Raw genomic sequence first — 20,244 nt, forward strand, 5'->3', positions numbered from 1 at the left:
ATATTCAACAAATAGGACAGGTAAAAGGCAGGCAGATTAGCTTCATATATTATGAATATGTACTAATATGAAGAAATCCAAGAACCAAAGGAGGAAGACTGGTAGAGAGCATTTCAGTGAAGATAAGTAGAGACAAAAATAGAAGCAATATTGTCACTGGCATATACTATAGATCAAATGGTCAAAAAAGAGGAAATAGGTGAGTAATTTGGAAAACAGTTCATAAGCTTGACCCAGAGGCACGATGTCATAGCCTAGTGAAGAATTTTAGTTATCTAATAATTTGTTGAAAAATTCTCGCTATGCCCAAAGATTAACAGTCAATAATTTCTTAGCTTGTATTAATATTAAATTTTGTCCTAGAAAAGGTGATAGAGAAATCAGTGCAATTTTTTTTCAGGCATGGAATTAGAGCCAGTGTTCTCTGGCTCTTTGGCTTCTTTGACTTCATAATTTATCATTCCCCTTGCTTGTGTTAAGACATATAAGATTCCTTGATAAATGTTTAAAAAATACAGTTTTATTCAGTGATCTTACTATTAAAAATGATGACAGGGGAAATGACTTTGCAAAGTAAACATATTCTGAAAAAAGGTATCTTCTACAATCATAGATGACATCCTGGGGTGGATCCAAACAGGCTGTAGATTCTCTGGTAATGGTAATGTCTTCCAGGTACTATTTGTTGATGACATCGTGTTGATCACATCAGGTTCCATAACATTTCAGAGCCTCCTTTATGACATCTGATATCACTTAAAGGAATTAGACTAACCTATCAACACGGGGGGGAAAGAAAAACAAATGGATGAGTAATGCCTATTATTAGTGAAACTATGATATTAAATTGAGTGGTCAGTCCACAGAGCTAATCCATAAGAGCATCTTAGACACATGCTATAGATCAATAACAAACTGGGGCTCAGAATCTAATAGGAGAAAGAACATATTGGATTGCATTTGGTAAATTTACATTCCTGTCAATGTCCCCAAGCTTCTTCCTCGAACAAAATCCCATCCTTTTAGCACCAATAATCTGGCAATTCCATATGGCTATGAATCATAGAATACCAGTCTCCAAAGAATCAAAATTACAGATCTCTCAAATGGCAATGTAGATATAATTGATAGTAATTGGTTTACATCTATTATTATTGTGTTTCCAAATTTGTGGAAAAGATATTGAGTAGTTTAAAACCTGAAAAGGGGCTGGTAGTAATAGTGAGTGATAATGAATGGATAGTTTGTGTAGTGTATCATCACCCACAAAATATCAAGAGAAAGCCCTCAATGGTTTGGCAGATACATTGTGGAAAATGTATAGGAAGTTATGGCCAAGTATTATACAAGACGGAAAGGCATGGATAGCTTGTAATCTGTATTATTCAAAAGAATCACAAATACGTTAAAATAAGGAAAATATTCAACTCATGAAATTTTAGTATGTAGGTAATTTCCTTTGCAAATTATAGTAAAACAAGAGCAGAAATCTTTATAAGAAAATAATTAGCTTAATTGTATCTTTATTCAAAAAGCCTATAAGGTCAATCATGTGGGGAAGTTAGGGCTAAAAGCAATCTAAAGGATGTTCAACATAGTGATTGTTTGACTATATGACTCTCTGTTACTTCTAAGGTAAATAAAATCTCCTCAGATTAAAAACCCTCCACAATGAAGCTCTACCCAACCTTGCCAGCTTTATGTACTACTAAACCCCATAATGTATTCTGTGTTGCAGCCAAGCTTGCATTCCAACTTTCTTCATAAACCCCAACACCCTATCTCTCCTCACTATGCCTTTGTTTATGCTACAGCCTTTGTCTGGGGTATAACACTTTCCTTCCTTTCACTTCTCATAATGCTTATATTCATTCATTCTCAGCTTATCTCCTTCTAGAAGTAGAAGAAGAGAGCTCATCTCTCTCTCTCTCTCTCTCTCTCTCTCTCTCTCTCTCTCTCTCTCTCTCTCTCTCTCTCTCTCTCCCTTTCCCCTACCCCTATGTCTCTGTCCCTGTCAATCTGTGTCTATTTCTCTTTCTTTCCCCCAAATCACCTTGTTTTTGTTTTTTTATCTTTGTACCAAAGGCATTGAATAAATATTTGTTGATTGATGGATCATAGCTCAAAGGCTGGAAGGAACCCCTCCTAACTCCTTTATTTTGCAGATAAGGAAACTGAGGACATCATTCCCCACCTCGTAGAATATAAGTTTCTAGATGTTAAGGATGATTTCATTTTGTCTTTTTTTCATCAGTGTTCAGGAGAGTAACTTATCCATAGTGGATGCTAAGTAGCTTTTTAAAAATCAAATTAAATTCTTTACTTGCCCCATTCAAACCTATGAATTTAAATGTGAATACTAAGAGATCTTTTTAGATGTTTATAACAATGTTAAAAGATCTATATGTAACTATTCTCATAGGAAAAACCAAGTGGGTGAAGACTGCTCATTATCTATATATTTCCATTCAATGGTTAATAACTGAGGTGTGTTAAAGGGGGAAAGCCTATATATGGGTGTTTGAAGGTCTGAATTCTAATAATAGTTCTCCTATGAACTAGATGTCTGAAGAGATGAATTATTTAACTGCTCTTTTTCCCAGAGTTTACTCACTTATGCTGCATGCACATGGCATTTCCTTGACAAGGCTGCTGTGAAGATCAAAATAAGATGGTTCATATTTGAAGCTACTCAGGGAGTGGAGGTGGGGTGGAGCTAACATAAAAAGAGACAACCCAGTGTCATAAATAGATGGATGGTGTTAGAAATAGGAAACCTGAATTCAGATCCTACCTCTGATACATATTGGTCAGGTCACATAACCTCTATTCTCCCAGGTTACTGACACTAAAGATGCAGAAAAGTTTGCCTATCTGCATCTCTGAAGGAAATATCCACACCAGGAGTTCTCCAGATGGACATAATCCCTGGTCAGATGAAATAAGGCAAAGTACCACAAAGTATTTCCAGTATTCAGTATGAGAGAATGTTACTCAAAATTTTATAAAAAATAGTGCAACTGTCCCATTGCTACCCCTTTATCCCATCTTCCCTCACTTAGTTCCCTCATCTTTTAAAATGTTTTTAGTGTCATGCTTACTCTTATAATATAAACTAAGCTTGGTGAAATGGCTTTAAAAGCAATTTTATTCCAGAAGTGAGTTTGTTAATTCTCTGTGGTAAAATGTTAGGCAAGGAGATGGTCTATCAAATATCACAATGGAATACAGCCTACCAGAGCCCTTGAGGACAGATTTCTCCCTACAGCAATCTGTTGTCCTGCCTTCATTGCTAATGATGTTTGGTGTCATTTATCCTTCCCATCAATGTTCCCAGAAAAGAGGCTTTCTGCATAGAGAGTACCACAGAAACTGCTACTTAACAGGAAGAGAATGAATAATTGGATAGCTAATGGCAAAGACTGGAGCTGTTATTTTTTAATCAAGTAAGGATGACCAGGTTTACTAACAAGCATTGGCAATATTTGATGGAAAGTTTGCCTTACTCTTTTATTTTAAAATTAGGCTTCATGTATTGTATCAGATATGACAAATTATAAAGAAGAGGAAAGCAAGTTATTTTCCTCAGGCACAAGGGATGGTTCTATGTGTACACACACACACACACACACACACACACACACACACACACACACACAAGCATGTAAGCACAATTCTGAGAAACAGCATGAAGTATTGTAAGTAGTAAAGTCTCCTAACCTGTAGGATTTAATTAGTTGGAGAAATAGATTCTCTGAATCAGAATATCATGGTATCATTGAAATAGTAGAATTTCAGAAATCATCTAGTTCAGTTGTCTGCTTTAAAGGTAACTCTGCCTAAATTATTTTGAAGGTATTGTCTATGTAGATCTTATAGTGCCAATGTACCATTGCACAAATCTGGTTAACTAATGTTTTCAAATTCCTAATCAAGCAAGCACTTACTTTTCACCAAAAAGGGAAAAAAACAGTACTGAAATTACTTTGAGCTCTATAAGATCTTGCACTTTGGAAAATTCTAATTTAACAATTCAACAAGTATATATTACCACTAACTGTGCACAAAGTTGTCAACTCAATTAGACCATTATCATTATCCAATTTAGTTTGTGTATGTATCTATGACTATGTCTATGGGCATGTGCATTTGTCAGGATAATATGGAGAGATCAGGAATGGAAGGAGGAATATATTCCAATTCTCTTTTTTACTACCTTTTTACTGGTGACCACTCTGCATGATGTGGAAATTATGAGTGAAGAACTCAGTATACAGGCTCCATATTCTATTAAATAATGCATTCCAAAGTTGTGCTGGCCAGTATCTTTAGAAGGTAAGGCTGATTATCAAATTCATGAATTGGTAGACTGCTAGAATTTCACTTATCATGGCTAATCATTTTTTAAAAATTTATTCTATCTTTTTTAAAACCAATACTGTCCCCCCAAGCCCCAATACTTCCAGTAAGTAAATTACAAACTGGGATTTTTGAATTTTACATATATTTTAATTTTATTGCATTTCAAAGCAGGGATACAATGTAGTCAATATGTTTAACTCCTGACATCAACAAGCAACTAATATGGGTCACTCAATCAATAAATATTTATTAAGTACTTCCAAAATACCAGTCATTTCATTAAGTGCTAGAAAAAAGACAAAAATTAAATACTTCATCTTAAACAGCCAAAGAACGATCATAAAGCAATGAGGGGGCCAAAAAAGATCTCCTACTGAATGTGGTTCCATCACTTGCGGTGATGAAGAGCTTGAAATGTCAGACCTCAGGATTTTTTTTGATATTTGATACTCAAGGCAATAAAGGTCCCTCAATAAACTGTAGTTTGTTGAATAAGGTGACATGGTCAGACCTGTACTTTATGAAGATCTATTTGACAGCTGTGTGAAGGATAGATTAAGGTGAGAAAAGAACTGAGAATGGAGACCAAACAAGAGGTTATGACAGTAGGAAACGTGGCGAGGGCTCAAACTAGGATGGTGGCTCCGTGAGTGGAGAAAAAGGGACGTATGTGGAGCTTAAATGGTTAGATTTTGGTATGTATTAGAAACAAAACATGAGTGAGGAATCAAGAATGCCAGCAAGGTTAAAAAGCTGAATGGCTAACAGGATGGTTGTTCTCTTAACAATAATAATGAAGTTCAGAAGAGTCCATAAAAAGATTAGTTCTATTTCAGACTTATTCATATTTAGATGCTCATGACATATCCAGTTTCAAATTGCCAATGTATAGTTGGTTATTCACTGTTGGAGCTTAGAAGGAATCTAGGGATGGACACATGGATCTAAGAATCACCTGCATTTTGATGATAAGTGAGTTAATTAAAGTTAACCAGGAAGAGTTAATGAGGTCACCAAATGTGAGAGTATATAGAGAAAGAGAAGATGGCATAAAGCAATGCTTTAGGATAAATTCATGGTTAGTGGACATGAGTTGGATGGGATCTAACAAGAGGAAATGAAAAAGATCAATTGAGTTAGAAGAGAATTAAGAGAAAACAGAATCACAAAAATGCAGAAATGTGAGAGTATCTTAGAGTAGAGAATGGACGATAGTGTCAAAAACTAGAGAGATTGGAAAAAAGGAGGATCAAAAAATCATTCAATTTTTAAATTATAAGCTAACTGGCAACTTTGGAGAGAGGAGTTTCAGTTGAGAGATGATGTTAGAATCCAGATCAATGGTTTTGAAGAAAGTAAGAGGAATTAACGGCAACAAATGTAGAAGACCTTTTCAAGGCTCTTATTGTAGTTAACAATTATTATCTTTTCTAATAGATGCAAGAAATGAAAACTGATTTGTGAATTCACTAATTGTTCTTTTGTCTTGCAACTTTACTCTATGCTTAATCTTTAGTTTCCACATAAACACATGTTGATGGGTGTGAAATATTAGATTAATATATCTAGTTCTACAGACAGTAGACTGACCAGTCAGGCAACCTGAATCCTAATTAACTGTGTGACCTTAGGCTATTTCCATCATGCTTTCATTACAAAATAATGTACAGGTATAACCCAATGGAATTGCTGATTAGCTCTGGGAGGGGGGAGCAAAAAAGGGAAGGGAAAGAAAAATATATCATGTAAACATGGAAAAATATTTTTTAAAAATTTAAAAATTATAAAAAAAATGAACAAACAAGTAGTGATCCAGATCCCTAGTCTAGAATCTGTTGAGAATATATAATGACTTGTTTTGGCTCAGGAATGATTTGCCTAGCTAAGGTCCTTCCATAATAAACTCCTTATCAAATTCTTGTCCAAAAAAAAAGAAAAAACTATATATATATATATATACACACATACATGTTCTTTGGGTGGCTAGATGGTTTTACATCACTAAATTTACAAATGTAATTCCTTTACATACAAACTAACTTCACACCAAGAATCCCCTTTTACATTAATAAACTGTATCCCAGTGACCAGGTAAACAAGAGAATAGCTCAACACGAACCCATCCTGATTCATTAAAAAAAAAGTTCAAAGCTTGTTACCTACTAAGAGCCAGGATATCCTCATCCTCATCATCATCACAGCTCATATTTTTATAGCTCTTTCTGCTATAATTGAAGTGAGAGTCTATCATGGGGAATTAAATGTTGAGTTTCCACTGGGGAAAACCCTAAGTTCAAATCTTAATTTTGACAGTTACTAGCTATATAACAGTGGGCAAGTCACTTAACTTCTATGTGGCCTGGGCACAATGATCATTTTCAATATACAGATGAGGAACCTGAGGCACATGGAAATTACCCAAGATGACATGTATAGCATCACATGCCTCTATAATATATATATGATATATATTTTTACTATTAATTTCTGAATGCTTTTTTAATGTGATTCTAGTGGCAAAAAGTGATCATTACTGATCATGCTTATCTATAGAGACTATAGCTTTTAAAAAAACCAAGTCTAATATATCTGGTTCCATGAAGGATAAAATTTGTTAAAATGATCTGAATATCACAAATCCAATCCCATACATAATAATTTGTCTATCTCTTTCCCTGGTCAAACTCAAATATTTCTATAGGGGAAAGGCTACAGGAGCATTTGGTTTTGGAACATTCTTAGGTGAAAAATAAGGCTTACTAGAGAGGGAAAGAAATTATTTCCTGGCACACAAAGTAGATGTGTGTGTGTGTGTGTGTATGTGTGTGTGTGTGTGTGTGTGTGTGTGTGTGTGTTCCACTTAAAGCAAATCTTGTATATGAAAATCCATAGTTACCACCAAAGAAAAATTCATAATGTATTGTTGCCTTACAAAACAGGTTTTTCACATTATAGAAATTTATTATAGTATATCTTGAAAATAGCAATGTCCCCTTAGTAGAGTTAAAATTCAATTACATTTATAAGATACTTTAGGGAGAAAAATATCTTTACTCTAAAATGAACCACATACGTATTCCATCTGCTTACCTTGCTAATATGTACCCTATCTGACCTGACTCAGTGTCTCTGTGCTCCAACTCTTGCTGTGATCCAACCGATCCAACTCTTATTGAGAAAGCAAATACCTTTGAAAAGATATAGGGTTGACCATAGCCAGACATTACAGGAGAATCACAGAATAAACTTTTAAAACTGAAAGTTCCTTTAGATATTATCTAGGCCAATCATTTTATTTTCCAAATGAGGAAATTAAAAGACTGCAAAATTAGTTAAAAGTCTATCTTTGATGTTCACCCACTTCCCCAATTAGAGGTCCTCTTATCCCATGGGACTTGCCCTCTTTTAAGATTTTCTTTCCCTATCCAACTCTCTTTATCCCCTATCCCCACAGCCACAGAAGTGCTTATTCCTATGTCTCTCTTGCACTCATCTGGCAAGTCAACTACTGACAGTCAATCCTTGCTAACAGGCCAATAATTAAGATGTTCGCTAAGCAGGCACTTGCATTTTGAAAATGGACTTCAGGACAGAAAAAATGAAGGCATCATGATGAGATGATGGCAGACAATGACATTGATGCTTGGCTTGGAGGTAAAAGGCCCCTCCTAACACCCCTTCAAATTATTTTATGTAAGCAACTACTTACTTTGCTGATTCGTAAAACCAATCTGGTCTGAGATAGATTTTGCTTTCCATAGGCATGATTGGAGAAAGAAAAAAAATTAGTGGTTTTAGTATCATTTTAATTCATTTCTTAATTGTAATCATTTGTGTAACAATAGGAAATCATCACTATACTCTGGAAGTTTCATTGATCCTATTTGTAAGACTTCTTTATCTGCTAAATGCACTCAAAGTCAAAGGAATTTATACATATTTATATATATATACATATATATATATATATACACACACACACATATATATATTCAAGAACGGTGTAATAAAAAATTGAATTTACACTTTATGAATATCATATTTGAATCATTTGCCTTATTCTTGCCAAATCACATATAAACAGACTACTCTCTGACTCTTCATGAAAAACCCTTCATAGTCTTCATTATCAAAACTACAAGAGCCTCATTATTTTTACTTCATTATTCTCGGTAAATATTCTTCCTCTGAAATGCCTTGAGTCAACACTGATGATACATTCTGATCAGTATGACTTGATTTCAGGGAGTTCTGCTATTAAACAAGGAGCCCATCGTGTTCATATTTGAGTTGGAGTATAAGAAAAGATTTCACCTCTGAGTTGATTATAAGAGAAGATTTTCTTCCATTTGTGAATATGAGGTACCCATTCAGAACAGTTAATGTGCAGATTGACTGGTAAATGATCCAAACCCTCCCACATACAAATGTAGACATAGAATTGTAATTTTGAAAGACTTTTCCATGGAAATTCTTGAAAACTCATCCTGGAAATAGCCAAACATTAAAATGAAGTCTTTCTAGGAAAAGAAAAAAAAAACGTTTTAGGGTCAGTGATCACTCCAGCCCCTGAGGTTCTCATGAAGTCATATTTCATAGGGTTTCATCACTTTTTTTCATTTATAAGTCAAGCCATTTTCCTCATTACACAGTTTCCTCAAATCTCTAATATATAAAATGATCTCTTATTTTTGGCCCTGCTAGGATCATATTTGAAAACGAAATTCAGTGTACTTCTTTTTGTGCGACTGTTTCTCTTTAGTTTTCTGAAAGTTCATTTATGCACTTTGGTTCATCTGGTGTCCCAAGTCTACTTCTAGTAATTTAAAAATAGGAATATCTGAACTTTTGTATTAAAAAATGTATAGCAACTATTAAATATCAAGCCCAAATTATCTTCTTCTGGTATACTCTATGTTCATAGGTAACAACAAAGTATAATGGAGTTGGCCTTGAATCCAGCAAGATTCACATCCTGATATGTCTTGGCTCTCTGACTTTGGTCAAGTCATTTAATCCTTTAGTGACCAGGGTTGCCCTTTAGGACTATACATTGCAAAACAGGCCTCAATCTGCAGTGGTAAAGGAAGTTTACTCACTTGGGTGTCCACATATCATTGAAATTCCAGGTCCAGTTTCTGTCTCTATCAATATAGGCAAGCATCTCCAATTGAAAAACAATGCCATATAATGGAAAGGTCAGCTGTTTAGAAGTCAGGGGACCTGAGTTTGAATCTTGCCTCTGCTAAATTATCAGTATAACTGGACAAATGACCTGACTTTTCTGGACTTTGGTTTCCCATTATACAAAATGTAAATGTTAAAACTTTTAAAGTCAATTATGTTGTAGAGTTATTGTGAGAAAAGCACTTGGAAACCTCAAAACTCTATTAGAGCTAGAGAATATTAGAGCTACCACCCCCTTTCCAGAAAAAATATTAGCTCCCCCTGGAAATTATGAAACTATTTATTGAACTCAGAATAGAATGTAATTCAAAAAAAAAAGTGTGGCCATCACAGTCTTCCTGGATCACTGCAGCACCCACCAGGGGGCGGTAGCACCCACTTTGGGAATCACTGATTTAGATAATGTTTTCTTTCATGGAGGACCAAGTTTGTATCTTAAAGAGATAGAAGCAACACTTTGGTAGATGCCTGATTAAGACTATGTAGAACCTCCTTCTGCTTTATAGACTGAAACCTAGAGCCAGAAGTTGGAGTAATCAGGACAAGTACCATAGTATATGTTCTAAGGCAAGCATCAGAAAAGGCTCCCTCCAATCTTCATTTTTAAATTCATTTGTAAACTGTGTAAGACTTTAGATATATCAAGCATCAGGACTCCAGGAGGAAGGGGCAAAGATCCTGAAATATCGTCTTCCCCTTATTCCCAGGGAAAGACTGCTAACAAAAAATCGCTGCTGGGGAATGAAATCAAATGAAGGTCCTGCCAGAGGGAGGAGGCTACTTATTTTGACTAGCCATGCTTGCCAATCAAATATTATGTTTAACTTCTACCTACCCAAGGAGAACAGGTACCCTCAGAGTCCTCTTAAATTTCAGTGTTCTAGAAAAGGCTCTAATTTTGCTCCACCTTAGTCAAGTCTCTATTGAGACTTGTGAAATTCTTGTACATATCTTATACTTGTGAAATTCTTGTACATATCTTATACTTATGAAATTCTGGAAATATCCTTCCTGAAAGCTTTCATTAAAGGATTCAACTAATATATTGGAAGCTTTCCTTAGATTCTCTTTTTTCCTTGAACCTTTACCTTCCATCTTAGAATCAATACAAAGTATTTATTCCAGGGCAGAACAGCGGTAGAGCCTAGGCAATGGAGGTTAAGCGACTTGCCAAGGGTCAAGCAGCTAGGAAGAGTCTGAGGCCAGATTTTACCCCAGGACCTCTCATCTCTACTCCTGGCTTTCTATGCACTGAGCCACTTAACTGCCCCAGATTCTTGTAATAATTCCTGATTACCAATAGTTCTATTTATCTATTGTCTCTCATCATATTTTTTATTCCATCTACTTTTCTAAGCATATATGCCCTTGATAATTATAACAAATAATCACGATACAAAATGATATGTCTTAAGTAAACAAAGAACTGAATGAAGTCAGAAGGGGAAGCATCAGATTCCCTATAATTCTACCAAACTGTGATAAAGTCATTAAGGCAGGAATAGCTCCTCTTTAAAGTGGATGTTCCCTATAGTCCAGTTACCATGTTCTTTCATTTCCAGATTAAATTAAAAGGAAAACCAGAAAGAGCATTTCTTCTGACCCTGATTTATAGGTTATCTTTCTACTGAAACATATGATACTTCAGAATGATCTTTGATGTGATTTTTTAATGATTTAGGACCAGGCTATGATGAATGGCTTAGAACACAGAGAACAGTGTTAGATCAGATATGAATTAGATGGAAAACCATCAAGGAGACTAAAAGAGAAAGGCTTAAGAAATATAAAGAGAAGGGCCATAGATGATCAAAAAAATTGAGAAGCAGAGTAAACCTACCTTTTCTTATACTTCTAATGAAAAAAGAGAAAGAGAGAACAATAAAAGTCCAATTAGATGGAAAGAAAAATTGAGTATATCCTTTTTTTTTCCTTTACGACTTAGTCAAACTCATGTACCCATCCTGTTTTTACACTGTGATGGTTCCTCCCGGGGGAGCATTTGTGCTATTATATCCTGTGTGACCCTGGACAAATCTCTTAATCTCTCTGGGTCTCAGGTTCCTCATATGTAAAATGAAGGGGTTGGACTACATGCCCTCTAAGATCCTTTCCAGTTCTACATCTGTGAATTTATGATCTTATAACAAATGGAACTGAAACTTTATACATTGTGACTGAACTCAAAGAAATAAGCTTCTCCTTAGTCTCTTTTTGTTTTCATCAGCGCCAGCTACTAAAAATATTCTAAAAACTAATCAGTCCAGCCAGACTTCATCCATGAATGGGTTGAAAGAGGAAGCAATAGCATAGATAAAAGACACAGATGAAGTGAAGAGACCTGAGCTGAAATCTTACCTCAGACCCTTATTGACTATGGGGAAATCACTCCATCTTTCTAGACATAAATCTGCTCAACTGAAAATAAGGATATAATAATGTCGGTCCAACCTACCTCACAAAGTGGATGTGAAGAAAGGAAGCCTAGAAATATTATCTAACTGTGAGTTATTCTTCTTAAATTGAGCTGCAGGGTAGCATAGCGACTAGAGAACTGGCCTCAAAGTCAGAAGACACAAGTTCATGTCTTTCCTCTAATACATAGTATCTGTATGACTCTGGGAAAATCCATGTCTGCCCCGACTTTCTGTGACTTTAAATTGCAGACCAGCTGCTAATCTGCATTGTTAGAGGTAGATTGACTAGAAGTTCCCTACATCAATGAAATCACAGAAACAGTTCTTAAAAATTAATTCTTAGGTAGAGGGAAAGGTTCTTCAAGCCCCTTTCAATTTAGTTAATCCACAATGTGGTTTGATTATAATGCTATATTGCACACTAGTTTTGGATCCTACTGTGCTCTAAGCCTTTTTTTTTTTAACTTTTTTTAAACCCTTAACTTCTGTGTATTGGCTCCTTGGTGAAAGAGTGGTAAGGATAGGCAATGGAGGTCAAGGGACTTTCCCAGGGTCACACAGCTGGGAAGTATCTAAAGTCAGATCTGAACCTAGTACCTCCTGTCTCTAGGGCTGACTCTCAATCCACTGAGCCACCCAGCTGCCCTGTGCTCTAAGTCTTGAGTCAAAGACCAAAGACTCAGAGAGGGTCCTAGAGGCCAATGTACTCTGAAAGTAATTATGATGGCAACTCTTAGAACAGTGGTCTCTGAACTTCTTTAATCATACATACCATCACCAAAACATGTTTGAGCATGAATTCCCAATATATGTACATCAACTTAGTTATTTTATGCACATGCTACCATACTAATATTTATGAACAAAGGAAAGTGTAAAACATACATTGTAAAATGTACAAAAATAGAAGTTTCTAAAGAATAAGATAAAGATAAAATTATATTTGATTGATGAGGAACCACTAGAGCTTTTGAGGAGGAGAGTGACGAGGAGGGACCAACATTTTAGGAAACCATTGAGGGTCATTGTGGAAGACAGATTAGAGTTGTGAGAGACAAGGCAAGGGTCAGTTTTGCAGTATTCCTGGAGAGGAAATGAAGGCCTGAAGTAGGTCGAAATAGTTATAAGGAGTGAAGGGAAGGAAACAGTTGTGAAGCATGTTATAGAGGGAGGAACACAAGATTTGGCAATGATTTGAATTTGAATAAGTAGGGTGAGTGAGAAAAAGGAGTCAAAGATGGCATGAAGATAATGATTTGGAATGTGAGCAGAGACTAGATAATATTCTGGTTTTTCTTTGTATCCCCAGTCCTTAGAATAGTGCCTAAAACATAGTGAGTAATAAATATTTGTCAACTGACTGATTGATATCTTCAACTCAAGTAGAGAAGTTTGGAATAAAGGTGTGTTTGGAGTAAAAGATAATGTAATGAAATCTGAGTTGCAAATAACAGTGAATCCAAACTTGTTCAATTTGTTTCACCCAAAATGAAAATGGTGGGTTAGAGCAGCCACAGATTATTAAATGTCCTCCAAAGGATACCTAACACTGTCAGAAGAAAAAGGCAGTATAATAGAGAGGAAGAGAATAGAAATTCGCAGGAGGGAACAGGATCAAAGTAGGAAAATGTTGGGGCAGCCACCCTCCTTTTTGAGGATAATAACTCACCTTTAGATAATACTTCTAAGCTACCTTTCTTCACAATCACTTTATGATTTAGGTGGGCCAGGATTAATTTTTTTCAGAAACATTTTTGCCTTGAAAGGAGAAAGAATACTAGGGACATGCCTTATAATTGACTTTTACTGAGAAGGTAGAGTGTGATCCATCCTTCCACCTACCAATTGATTGATCATATATCTGATGGGGTTGGTCACAGCTCCCATTTTTGGAGACCATTATTCCAGGCTACAACCTTCCCCTCCTTATTGAGGTTCATAAGTTCTGGTGTGCTTGTTTAAAAAAAGTCACTTACGTTTTCCTTTTATGTTTTTCAAGTTCAATTTCATATTACATATTCATTTGAAAGTATATTATAACACCATCAAATAGCTTTGTAATATGATTTTTCCTATAAACAAACACTGTGTTAAAAATGTTACATTATTTTTTAGTAAATACAACCATCAAGTCATAATTGCGCTTATGCTGGAAAGAAGGTTGTAAATTTTAACAGATCCTCTTTTGAAGCTGTTATTTTTACTCATGTTTCTTTTTTACTTATGCTTTTTTAATCTAAAAAATACTATTTAAATATATTATCACCTTTGGCAGCCTTGTAAGTGAGGAGTTTTTTATGAAGGATATTTTTTTCATTTTAATCTTCTGAGTAAATCTTTCTTTAGACTTTTAGTTTGACTACTTCAGTAATATTTGCATGGTGGAAAAATGAGCATTGACCTTAAGTATTTTGAAAGTCAGAATCTACATATAAATTTTATTTCTTTCTTTTTATTAAAATAATATTGACTAACCCTAAGAATTAGGTAATAACTATTATCGGATTTTGGCCATTACCAAATTAGATTTCTTAGAATCATGAAATTTCAAATTCAAATAAGCAACCTGAATTAAGGATACTCATGGTCATGGCAATTTATGTAAATTAAATCAGGAAAATAATTGTTTTTTAAAACTCACATAATTTCTGAACCCCATTAGTCTGGCATACATTTATTAGATATTTGTTAAGCCTCCTACTATTAGATTCAATTTAATAAGCATTTATTAAATGCTTGCTATGTACAATACATTTGTGGTAGTCACTGAGAAAGATAAATATACTGAAGGTCGAATCTACCATATAGCACACTGCTTGATGAATATATGAAAACAAAATGAAAGTATTCCTCATACTCAAGGAGTCACTGTTCTCCTGTGGACTGAAGAGATGGAAAACAATATATACACAGATCAATTGAAATATATAAATACAAAGTAATTTGGATTATTCAAGGCTAAAAATTAGGAGGACGGGAAATATCTTGTGTACACGATGAGGCTAAAGCAGAATTTTTAACGAATCTGGGATTCTAAGAGATCAAATTGAAGAAGAATAGCCTTCTAGGCATGAGGGACAACCTATCACAAAATATAGATATTGTTCAGTTGTTTAAAGAGTGTTCGACTCTTCATGAACCCGTTTAATATTTTCTTGGCAAAGATACTGGAAAGGTTTGTATCTTATTTTATTGTATCTTCTGCATCTTATTTTATAGCTAAGGAAACTGAGACAAAAAGGGCTAAATTACTTTCCTTAAGTCACATAGCTAGTATGTGAGGCAAGATTTGAACTCAGGAAGAATGACTTAGTGAAGGCTCTACACTTCCTCTACTGTGCTACCTCACTGACACAAAGGTAAGAGATAAATATTGTGTATTAAGAACATTGGACAACTATGTGACACAGTGGATAGACTACTGGACATGGAGTCAGAATGACTCATCTTCTTGAGTTCAAATCTGGCCTCAGACACTTACTTGGGCAAATCATTTAGCCCTGGTTGTCTCAGTTTCCTCTTCTGTAAAATGAGCTGAAGGAAAAGGCAACCCACTTCAGTATCTTTGCCAAATAGGGTCATAAAGAGTCAGACACAAATGAAATGACAGAACAATTTCTTTGGTTGCAATAATGTTTAGGGGCAATAAGAATAGTAAAGGTAATTTAGATCTAGAAGAGATTTGTGATAAAAATAAATAAATAAAATAAAAATGAGACCCAGAAATGTTAATTGAAATGCCTATATATTCCTTGGTAAGTATAAGCCTGAATTCCAATCTAGGTCCAATAACTCCAAAACTGGGTCTCTCTAATTTAAATCTAATCACTCTTCTGTAGAACATTATTTCATATTCTTGAAAGTGGATAACATATATTGCTATGACTTTTCAGTTATTTCTACCCTCCTTCACCCAGAATTCACTAGAGGCAGGTCCTTCACCCATTATGTTACCCTTTCCAGGAATCCACTGATTTATCAACCTCCTTGAAATTCTGAAATTCAGAATTGAAGAAAGCATAACATCTTTCTGAATTTATCTAGTTTATTATATGTGAAGTTCCTTTTAAATAATACTTATACTTTTTAGTGTTAATATGAAGAAAGTAAGTTTCCTAGGCTGTGCAGTCAATATTTTTTAACCCCAAAATAGAAAAGGCACATTTCAGTGGGGGCGATTTTGAACTGATTTGACACAAGTGAGATAACAGTTTGAAAAATGTGTGTATGCTCACTTTGGTTTCCAAATTTGGACTTTTAAACTTATTGTCACTCTCAGAAAGAAATCAGAAGCTGTGCAGATAATTAAATATTTGCCTCAGGGAATTATTTGCAGTTAATTAAAACCATACACTCTGGGTGCATACCTGCTTCACTGGTTATTAAATTTGAATCAGATGTTAACTACCCAGATTCCTCACTTATCCATCAAAAGTTGCTTTTGGCAGGCTCAAGTAATAAACTTTATAGTGTTTGTTGTTGAAGTTATTAATCTGTTGTGCAATTTTCAGTGGGCTTTTTTGAATAGAAGACTCCATGCATTTCACCATATCTCTGTTTTTTTTTTTTCTGGCTTATCCAAGAAACCAGACAGCACAGACTTTGCTTAATGAAAATAGAGTGTTATAGTCATAGCCCAAGATATACCAGGTTTTGAGGGGTCTCTTGAATTCTAGGACCTGTACTCTAGGACACTCATCTCTGGATTTTCCATTCCTAAGAGACCACCACTAATTATTGGTAAAATACACAAAGACCATTAAGAGGACATGAGGTCATGCAAGATGTTATCTAGAGTTGATCTTTTCTGTGTTCTCCTAGAAGATGTAAGCTTGATACCCAACATCTGGTTCCTTTGATGGCTCTCTGCCCCCCAAGTTAACATTAGTGCTAAATATGGATTAAATCACCCAATAGGAGATTTGGATTTTCTAACTTTTCCTTATTTTGCATACTTTCCCCACCCAATAGTTTTGCAGAATTTTTCATATTGTTTTCTGAAACTGTCTTATATGTCTTACTTATGTATATACAAGGTTTCTATTTTCCAATTGAGATAAGTATTTCTTCTCTATCCAGCTTGCATGAGAGCTTCTCCAGAACAGGAACCCTCTCTCTTTCTTTATTTTTTAATTCTTTATGTTTTTATGAACCTAATAATCTTTAACCAAATACAAACCACTCAATTTATAAAGAGCAACAATATACAATTACATATTACATCTAATTTGGTTTTTAAAGATACATCCATATGTCTATCCATCTTCTGTAGCTCATCTATATCTCTCTCTTGATCTTTGTGTGTGTGTGTGTGTGTGTGTGTGTGTGTGTGAACTGTAGCATGTAGTGACACTATTGCTCCATTTATATTGATATCTATCACGAACATAGTATGTACTTAAATGTTTTCTGATCAATTATTTCAATTCAACAAACATTAATAAAATTAAAACAACAATAATAATAGCTAGCATGTATATAGCACTTTAAGAATTCAAGTTCTTTACAAATATCTCATTTTACCATCTCAACAACCCCGGGAGGTAGGCGCTGATAATATTATTTCCATTTACATGTAAGGAAACTGAGGCTTACAAACCATAAGTGATGTACTAGGTGCTACAGATTTGTTCAGTCATTTCAGTTGTGTCCAATCCATCATGACCCTATTTGGGATTTTTTGGCAATGATTCTGGAATGGTTTGCTATTTCTTTCTCCAGCTCATTTTACAGTTACGGAAACTAAAGCAAATAGAAGTAAGTGATTTTCCAGGGTCACCTACCTGCTAAGGACCTAAAGTTGGATTTGAATTCAGGTCTTCCTGAGACTAGGCTGGCATTCTATCCACTATGCTACCAAACCTAGAAATACAAAGATTAAATACAATTTAATTTTTATATAATAATTTGATACAATAATACAAGACATATAATTCCATACAGCATTTAGGGCCAACCTCACTCAAATATTCCTCTCCTCCCTAAAAGATAACCCAGGTTTAATATACTCTGTACAGTAGGTCCATAACTATTCAGAACTATAGCTTACATGCCCTTACAAAAGGCTTATTTTTGTTGGTCAACTAGAAGATATAATTAGTTCAAAGCACAAGCACTTAATGAAATTGCATAATAAAAAGTAGTAATAAAAGAACCTGAACCTGAAACATATCCTATTATAAATTCACATATCAGTAAAGAGTGGGTGTACATGAGGATCATTTGTTGGAGACACCTATGTAAGAAACACCAATGTGTGTTCCGAGATAGACAGCTCATGCCTTCATTCCTGAAGGGCAACAAATGTTTTCTAGTTCTGCCATTTGACTGCTCTCTTCTGTTCTTGCTCCTTGTTGGGTTTTGTTCTGTGCTGGCCTCTTCCCCCATCAACACATTATTTCTATTCTCCCTTGAGAGTCACACATCCCATCTCTCCTGTGCCCTGGCTTTCTTTTCTTAGCACCAAATACTAGGGACATGGAGTCTTCATGTTGAGGATTACTCAGATGGCAGTGTGGAGGACTGATTAAAGAGTGTAGACTGGAGGCAGAAAGTATTTCAGACCTCTCCTACAGTAAAAAATGTTTACTCCCAATCCCCAGCCAAAAAAAAGTCTCAGATGGCAAATAGTACTAGAAGCTGTTATATTTATTTCTTAGTAAAAATACCATCTAAGAGTTTTGTTTATATTTGTTTTTCTTGCTATATCAGATTCTACCACAGATGCCGGTGTTATACAAGAGGATGACGTCACCCATGGCTCAGCACATGACCAAGATCCTGCTGAAGGTATATGACCCTCCTTTGTAACATTTAGAAGAGCCCAGGTAATTACCTCAAAGCCCCAAATCTGCCTTCAGAAGAGAAAGTGAGCCGTATTACAGTGGAAATGCAGTTAAAGACTAACAACAGAAACAAATCGCTGTAAGGGCAAGTTACCTCATCTACAAGAGCTTCAGCTTCATCATCTGTAGAATGGGGTTGGTAGTCCTTATATTAAATACCTCACAGGAGAATTGTGAGGAAAAATATTTCATAAATCTGAAAGAGCTGTAAAAATAGGAGTATTTGTTGTTCTTGTGATTTTTATTGATAATGAGGTAAATTTTACCTACCATGCTAGTGATATATTTACTGATAACTTTAAAACCAGGAAAAAAGGAAAAAGAGTGGCCTTGGGATGGGTGAGTGGGGTGATCATGGGAGCAAAGGACAATAACTGGCATTTTGTAGCACTGTAATGTTTACAAAGCACTTTATCTACATTATCTCTTTGATCTTCCCAACATCCTACCTAGAGTCTGTTTACTAACCCCATTTTACAAAAAAGGAAATTGAGATTCAGAGAATTTAAGAGATTTGGCTAGTGTTCTGAGTCAAAGGTAGGATTGAAACCCTAATCTAGCTCGTTATCTATTATACTATCAGTCTCCTGTTTATACAGGGAGGAATCAAATGAAAATTAATCTATTCATAACTTTTAATTTTAAAACTAGGGTCCTCGGGAATGGCAAGAGGAGAAGAAATTAATATTAGAGTTAGAAAAAAGACATAAAATTTAAACCAGAAAATGAGTTTTAGCTTATTTCTTTAAGACAAGCATTCTAGGAAAGTGAGGCAGCTTTGGGTAAAAGATTGCAGTCTAACCTGGGAGTTAAGAAAGCTTTAGTGCTAAGAACTGCCTCTGACAAATACTATTAGCTGTGTGGACAGGAACAAATTATATAACTTTTGACTATCCTGGATAACTATCAAAAGGTAAATTATAAATATTTCTATTTCTGGGGAGATTCCATATAGGGATTTCTACACTTTAATAAAACCATGAGCCCCAAACAAATAATAATAACAATAATGATAAAAGAATAAACTGTAGTTTGTCCTGGCCTGAGAGAAAGCATGGTTTCTAATAGTCTATGAACCACAAAACTAGACTTCTAGAGTGGTTACTAAAATTAAATATAGTCAATTCAGAGGGTAAATTGAGGATTATCACTAGAAAATATTTAATCCTAGCCTGGTTTCTTTACCACTGTTCTCACTGGAGAGTGTATGCTTTGGGAATACAAATTAATTATAGCTTCGTCTGTGCCAAATATAATTAGGAAGGTAAATCTTCTGTAGAGATAATCATATTACACATTTTCAAAGCCAAATGATTTTTGGATTATCTGTTCCACTACTATCCATTAAAATGGATAATTGAGAGTCCACTGTATGTACATGGCTTAAAAGTATTAATAAAAAAAAAAACCTGTTACAGTCTTATGTCTAGTTG

The 20,244-nt window shown here is 35.0% G+C and overlaps 1 protein-coding gene across 1 annotated transcript in view; it reads left to right on the top strand.

The window, feature by feature from the left end:
* Positions 1–20,244, top strand: part of MACROD2 (mono-ADP ribosylhydrolase 2) — a 2,270,665-nt gene that overhangs the window by 2,159,413 nt on the left and 91,008 nt on the right. Inside the window, exon 13 of the mRNA XM_044663418.1 lies at positions 18,678–18,755. Within this exon, the coding sequence (XP_044519353.1) occupies positions 18,678–18,755 (78 nt within the window). The remainder of the gene's footprint in view (positions 1–18,677; positions 18,756–20,244) is intronic.

The sequence above is a fragment of the Gracilinanus agilis genome, chromosome 2 (assembly GCF_016433145.1).
Source record: "Gracilinanus agilis isolate LMUSP501 chromosome 2, AgileGrace, whole genome shotgun sequence".
Lineage (NCBI taxonomy): Eukaryota > Metazoa > Chordata > Mammalia > Didelphimorphia > Didelphidae > Gracilinanus > Gracilinanus agilis.